The sequence below is a fragment of the Pezoporus flaviventris genome, unplaced genomic scaffold, assembly GCF_033815535.1.
Source record: "Pezoporus flaviventris isolate CSIRO_AGI_PZ_B2104156 unplaced genomic scaffold, CSIRO_AGI_Pfla_v1 ptg000031l, whole genome shotgun sequence".
NCBI classification, from domain to species: Eukaryota; Metazoa; Chordata; class Aves; order Psittaciformes; family Psittacidae; genus Pezoporus; species Pezoporus flaviventris.
Window position 1 is genome coordinate 56251078 of NW_026892579.1, and position 6911 is coordinate 56257988.

Here is a 6911-nt window from a genome sequence, read left to right on the forward strand (position 1 = left end):
TTAGGGTGGTGGGGTGTGTGTGTGTGATGGGGGTGTCACCGTGTACAGGGGATGTGTGAGGGGGTGTTACCGTGTGAGGGGGGCTCAGTGAGGGTGTCACCGTGTCTGACGGTACGTGGGTACCAACGGCTCTCACCGTCTGTCTGCCGAGGTCCGCCCAGTGCCCCGCGGGGAGGCCGGGGGCGGGTCCGGTACCGGGGCAGCGCCTGCGCAGAGCGGGGCGGTCGTGGGCGGAAGCGGCGGCGGTTGGGGGCAGGCCCGGGCCGGGCCGGGCGGTTAAGTGCGTCCGTCGCCTCCGTGCCCTCTGTCCCTCCGGCCCCGCCGCGGGGCGCGGAAGCCATGGCGGAGCCCGGGCGGCCGCAGCGGAAGCTGTCCCGCGTCGGGGAGAGCCTCTACCGCGTCCTGGGCCTGCAGAAGGGCAGCTCCCCCGAGGAGATTAAGAAGGCCTACCGGTACGGCGGGGGGAGCGGCTGCGGCCGAGCGGTGCGGGGACCCGGGCGGAGGGGGGGCCCGTCCCGGTGATGGGAGAGGGGGTGTCGGGCTCCGGGGCCCGTCCCAACCGTAACTCCCCCCCGGCAGGAGGCTGGCGCTCAAGTACCACCCAGACAAAAACCCCGATGACCCGGCGGCGGCCGAGCGTTTCAAGGAGATCAACAGCGCTCACGCCACGCTGAGCGACGAGGACAAGCGCCGCCTCTACGACCAGTACGGCTCCCTGGGGCTCTACGTGGCCGAGCAGTTCGGCGACGATGCTGTCAAGCACTACTTCCTCATGTCCAAGTGGTGGTTCCAGGTGAGCTGAGCCCAGCGTGTCCTGGGCTGCCCCCATGGGGCTTGGCTGCCGGTGTGGCTCTGGTGGTCTCATGGGGCTGCCATCCCTTCCTCTGCAGGCTCTGGCTCTGTGCTGCGGTGCTCTCACTTGCTGCTGCTGCTGCTGCTGCTGCTTCTTCTGCTGCGGGACGTGCAGCCCGCCGAAGGAAGATGAGTCCTACAAGTACGTCGACCCCAAGGACCTGGAGGCGCAGATGCATGCAGAGGACAGGGGTGAGTTGGGCTGTTTGTGTCTGTTGCAAGCCCCACCTGGCTTTGTCTTGTGCAGGACTCCGGGGGAGCTCCCCCCACTTCATCTCATGTGGGGACATTGCTCTTGAGGCTCAGATGTAGCTGCAGCTCGTGTGTAACAGCTAGCCCTTGGTGTTTCTTGTCTGGATCCTGACTGGTGATGGTGATAGAGGGAACCACTGCACAGGTTATGGCGTGCCTTGTCCTCCCTCAGTTGCCCCTGGGCCAGGACCCCATTAAACCTCTGCACTGTTTGTGGCTGAGAGACACTTGGGCCTGAGGCATGGAGCGTGAGGAGCAGCCATACTGCATGCTGGTTTCCTTCCCTGAGCACTGGCCACATTACTGTCTGTGAGGACTGCCACTGGGGAACTTGTGCTGTTTTCTGTGGGGTGGGAGCACTGCCGCAGTGGGGCCGGAGGTTTGGGAGTCTTGGTCTATGGGAGCCTTCATGGGGGTGTTGGGACATCACAGATACCTGCTCAGCACCACCATGGGATGGGACTGAGTCACTGATCGGGCCACTCTTCTTTTCCAGCTTCACAGATACCTGTTGTGATGCAACCCCCACCTGCCAGTGTGGAGCCCTTGCCAGCTGTCAGCACCAGTGCCTGAGGCTGCCCTCGGTTCTGCTGGCTCCCCAGGACTCTGGGAGGAGTTCCTCCTTTGGGACTGTCACTTTCCAGGACCACTGTCATGCCACCTGGCATGGCTCTCCAGCCTTAGGGTGGTTAGAATCTCAGGTTAATTTGGCCAGCATCAATGCAGAGGCTCTTCTGCCCCTGCTCAAGCTCCAGGGTGATGCCCCTGTCTCCCAGCACTGGTGGTGGAGGTGGCCTGGAGCCCACTCTGCTGCACTCGATCCCCAGTGCCTCACCTGCTGCTGGCCCAAGCAGCTGTGAGTGGAGACTTCTCCAGGTCAGGCTCCACAGCCGGGCACGTCTGAGACCGTTAGCACTGTAACTTCTGGGGCTGGGCTGAGCCCCCCACCTGCCCTCACAGGGACCCTCCTGATGGGTGCTGGGTGCCAAACGCTGCTCATGGGGTTAGGGTGCTGCCTTCTGTGCCCCCTTCCTCTGCCCTGCCACAGCCCCGGGGCACTGGCTGCACCCCATGCTCACTGCTGCTGGCAGGCTCCCTGCAGGGCTGGGCCCCGTTCAGGCACTTTCCTTGGGTTTGTATAGGTTTTATGCACCATTAAAGGATGACAGGAGGGGAGTGTGTTTCTGGGTAGTCTGTTTCATCAGGGGCTGCCTGAATGCTCTGCAGCAGAATCTGCCTCTGCCTGGCCCTGTATTGATTGGGAGGGGGTTATGGCTGTGGGTCCCACAGGAGTGAGGGGCTGAGCAGCGGGGGGAGTGGGCAGGTCATGTCCCAAGAGCAGCTTGAGGGGGTGCTTTCTCACAGGGGTGGACATCATTCTCTTTTCTGTCACCTTTCTGGGACAGCTGTGTCCCCCAGCAAGTGCTGGCCCTGTGGGGGCTGTGCTTCCCCCCTTCTCACTGCTGTGGGGCATGGGGTGGCAGGAGCCTGGCCGGTCACCCTTGTCCCACACTGGGGCATGTGTGCAGACTGTCCCTGCTCATGCAGTCCCTGGCTGCCTGCGTCCTAGTGGGAGATAGCTGCTCCGAGCAGGACTGCTTGGTTCCTGCCCTGCTCTCCTGAGAGCTGTGTCTGTGGGCCAGGGATGGACTGTCCCATCCCAGGGGGAGAGGGGCAAGGGGACACAGCCTCTGCCCGCAACTGCATGGGCTCTGTCTCACCCCCTAAATATAGCTGGAGTGTCAGGGCGAGTGCCGGGACCGGGCTGTTCCTGGCACCAGCTCTTCCAGGCGCCCGGCCATGCTGTTGGTGGTGGCGCTGGCACTGGATGGAGCCGTGGGGTTTTGGGGACCGGAACCCCAGCCTCCTCCTAGCCCCGCCTGAGCTGCCAGTCCGCAGAGCCAGCTGGTCCCGGTGGGATCAGCCAGTACCCGGGATCAGCCGTTGACCGCTGTAAGCCGGTCCCGGTGGGGGGGTCAGCTGGTGCCCGGGGTGAGCCGGGCCGGGGGCGCCGGTGGGGGCCTGCCGCGGAGCCGTGACTCAGTGTCACCCGACGCCGCCGACAGCTGCCGCGGCCCCGGCGGGGCTGGGAGGCTAAAATTAGCGCTGGGCTTAGCGGGGCCGGGGCTGGGGCTGGGGTTGGGGCAGAGGCACAGCAGACAGCGGGCGGACGAGGCCGGAGCCGGAGCCGGAGCCGGAGTGGGACAGTGGTCGGCAGAACAGGATCGGGCCGGGCCGGGACCGCGGCGATGAACTTCGCGGTGGGGCTGAAGCCGCTGCTGGCGGAGGCGCGGAACATGGAGAGCCTGGAGAAGCAGCTTATCTGTCCCATCTGCCTGGAGATGTTCACCAAGCCCGTGGTGATCCTGCCCTGCCAGCACAACCTCTGCCGCAAGTGCGCCAACGACGTCTTCCAGGTGCGGTGGGGCCGGAAACCGGGGGGAGAAGGGGATGATCGATCCGACCCCGGTACCGGGACGAGCCCCCGCGAGAACTGGTGGGGGGCGGCCAGATAGCGTGGGTGCGCGGGGGCCGTGTCTGTGCCCGTGCCCGTGCCCGTGTCCTTGCTCGTGCCCGTGTCCTTGCTCGTGTTTGTGTCCGTGCCCGCGGGGATGCGGCACCCACTGCCAGTCCTGCTGGCTCCCACAACCAGCGGCAAAGCGGGGGGGGGGGTATTGGCAGCCGGGGGCTACGGGAGATTCGTGGCCAACCCCTGCTATGCCCTCCCCAGGCCTCTAACCCACTGTGGCAGTCGCGGGGCTCCAGCGCGGTGCCGTCGGGCGGCCGGTTCCGATGCCCGTCGTGCCGCCACGAGGTGGTGCTGGACCGGCACGGGGTGTACGGGCTGCAGCGGAACCTGCTGGTGGAGAACATCATCGACATCTACAAGCAGGAGTCGGCCAGGTGCGAGGAGCCCGCGGGGCACCCCCCAGGGGAGAGAGTCCCGTGCGTGAAGGGGAGCCCAGGGGGGCTGCGGGCAAAAGGCTGGGGGTGGGAGTACGTCTGGAGTGTCAGGGCCCACGGTTGTCTGGGGTGTCTCTGGGGCCGGGATGTCCCCAGGGGCTGGAGGTGTCCTCGGAGCTAAGGTGTCCTACGGCTGGGAGTGCCTCGAGGGCCAGGGATGTCTTGGTACTGGAGGTGTCCCTGAGGCTGAAGGTGTCTCTGGATATGGAGATGTCCCTGGAGTTGGGGTGTCCCCAAGGGCTGTGATGTTCCTGGGGATGGAGGTGTCCCTGGGGCTGGGGCTTACCATGGGCGCTGGTGCCTGTTCCCCACCACAGGCCCCTCCATGCCAAGGCCGAGCAGCACCTCATGTGTGAGGAGCATGAGGACGAGCGGATCAACGTCTACTGCCTGCGCTGTGAGGCGCCGACCTGCTCCCTCTGCAAGGTTTTCGGGGCACACAAGGACTGTGAGGTCGCACCGCTGCCTGCTGTCTACCAGCGCCAGAAGGTGAGTGGCCCTGGTGGCCCACAGGGGACTGGGGGACCCTAACCCAGTCAGCTGGTCCTCATACCCATCCCATACCTTCCCAGAGCGAGCTCAGCGATGGCATTGCCATGCTAGTGGCGGGGAATGACCGCATTCAGGCCATCATCACACAGATGGAGGAGATCTGCCACACCATTGAGGTGAGACAGGACAGGGGGTGTCCCTGGGTGCCACGTTGCTGGTGGGGACATGGCAGGGCCAGCGCAGGCCCTAAGCTCTACAGTCCTGCAGGAGAATGGCCGGCGGCAGAAGCAGCACCTGGGGCTGCGCTTTGACTCACTGTACAGCATCCTGGAGGAGCGGAAGAAGGAGCTGCTGCAGAGCATTGCGCGGGAGCAGGAGACGAAGGTGCAGCTTGTGCGGGGCCTCATCCGCCAGTATGGCGACCACCTGGAGGCCTCCTCCAAGCTGGTGGAGTCAGCCATCCAGGCCATGGAGGAGCCCCAGATGGCTGTGTACCTGCAGGTCTGTGTGGACATGGTCTGTGGAGTGCAGGGGTCAGGAACCTCCGAGGGGGCTAAAGCTGCTCCCAGGCTGTGCTGGGGAACTGGGCAGGGGCAGGTCCCTCCTGGGGGTCTGGGACTGCCCCACGGCTAGGGGGTACTTGGGTCAATCTGAAGGATCGGGGGCTACCCCTGGGATGTGCTGGGGGGGGGGGGGCGGCTGTGGCATCTGGCTCCTGGAGTCCCCAGTCCCATTGTTTCAGGGAGACACTGACCACCTCCCCCCCTTTTCCTCCACAGCACTCCAAGGAGCTCCTGAAAAAGTGAGTGGGGCCAGGAGGCATGGGGTTGGGGGCAGTGGCAAGGTGGGGGGCACAGGGCTGGGGGCACAGGGGCAGCATGGGGGCTTGGCTATGGCTGGCCCTGCTGGGCCATGGTTGGGGGCACAGCACCCCTTGTGTCTTGGACCCCGGCAGCTTCCAGGGATCTTCCTGCCCTGCAGGATCACAGACATGTCCAAGGTGTCGATGAGCAGCCGCCCAGAGCCCGGCTATGAGAACATGGATCACTTCTCCATCAATGTGGACTATGTGGCGGAGATGCTGAGGACCATCGAGTTCCAGACAGGTGCTGGTGCTTGGACAAGCACTGCCATGTTGGGGGGGACATGGGACTGCCCAGGGCGAGCAGTGCTTGGATGGGCAGAACCCTCCACTGCCTCATGTTCTATGTGGGGCTGCATCCCCTCTTGCACAGGAATGGGACATGGGGCCCCTCTGCATTGCCAAGGGACCCTTCCTGGCTCATGGGCTGCTGTGTCCCACGCCAGGGCAAGGCTCCTGCTCTGGGCTGGTCCCATCCCTCTTGGAGTGTCTCCAGGCTGCCCACACCATAGGGAGGGGGGGACCCGGCTGACCTGTCCCCTTGTGCTGCAGAGCCACTGGGCGAGGATGAGGTGGATGCGCTTGGAGATGGCAGTGAGGCTGCGGCAGATGAGGACCGGCTGGAGAGCCTGGAGGCACCTGATGCTGCAGAAGGTGAGTCCCTCCTGTGCTGTGCCATGCTGTGCCATGCTGTGCCTGGCTGCTGTGCTTGGTCCCAGGGCTGCAGGGGCAGTCGGGGCAGCAAGGCCCAGGGGCTGGGACTGCCATGCCCATGGAGGGAGGGACGGACATACCCAGTGTCCTGCCCAGTGCTGTGTCTGTGCCATGGCCTGTGTGCAGCTGTGCAGGTCCTTCAGTGTGACGGGGCCCCTGTTTCCAGTCTTGTCACCTACTTTCCTTCTGCAGATGTGGCGCCAAGGCAGAAGCCGGTGAGCTCCCCCCATGGTGAGACCCTCACTGGGACTGAGGTGGGGGGGACACACAGGGCCAGGTCATGGGGTGCCCTGGGGCAGAGGAGGCACCTCAGGGGGGACAGAAGAGGATGGGTATGCAGATGGAGGAGTTCATACTTCAGGGCTTCCCAGGGTGCCTATCTCCTTGCCTGTAGGGGCTAGAATGGGCGTCCCTGGGTCCCCACCATTGTGGGTCTGAGGCTGGTTTCCTGCACAGGTCAGCACTGAACCATGGAGCAGCATTGGCATCACCAGCTCACCCCTGCCCCTCCAGCTCTGCTGCTGCAATTCCCAAACACTGGAGCTGCCCCTCTACAACATTAAACGCGTGAGGACTTCATCTGTGGTGTTGTGTGTGGCCAGGGTGGGCACCAGGGCTGCCCCCAGGGTGGTTCCACACCAGCTCCATGGGCTCCAGCCTGGGCGCAGCCCCTGCCCCACTGAGTTGTGCCCCAGCTCCACCACCCAGCTCTGTCCTAGGACCACACAAGAGGGTCTGTGTCCCCAGGGAGCCCCAGCACGGCTCAGCTCCAGCA

At 64.8% G+C, this 6911-nt stretch overlaps 2 protein-coding genes across 2 annotated transcripts; both read left to right on the forward strand.

Annotated features, from left to right (window-relative positions):
• The first annotated feature begins 254 nt into the window (after positions 1 to 254).
• DNAJC5G (DnaJ heat shock protein family (Hsp40) member C5 gamma) lies at positions 255 to 2280 on the forward strand. Its single transcript, XM_061461277.1, has 4 exons — positions 255 to 452; positions 580 to 793; positions 891 to 1044; positions 1601 to 2280. Exons 1-4 carry the CDS (start codon positions 340 to 342, stop codon positions 1675 to 1677), a joined length of 558 nt encoding a protein of 185 aa, XP_061317261.1. The 5' UTR covers positions 255 to 339; the 3' UTR covers positions 1678 to 2280.
• Positions 2281 to 3284: 1004 nt separating this feature from the next.
• On the forward strand, positions 3285 to 6552 carry TRIM54 (tripartite motif containing 54). The gene is made up of 9 exons (XM_061461833.1): positions 3285 to 3521; positions 3836 to 4008; positions 4386 to 4557; positions 4641 to 4736; positions 4828 to 5061; positions 5340 to 5362; positions 5542 to 5666; positions 5975 to 6076; positions 6329 to 6552. The coding sequence occupies exons 1-9, from the start codon at positions 3354 to 3356 to the stop codon at positions 6535 to 6537; spliced, it is 1302 nt and encodes a 433-aa protein (XP_061317817.1). The 5' UTR covers positions 3285 to 3353; the 3' UTR covers positions 6538 to 6552.
• The last annotated feature ends 359 nt before the right edge of the window (positions 6553 to 6911 follow it).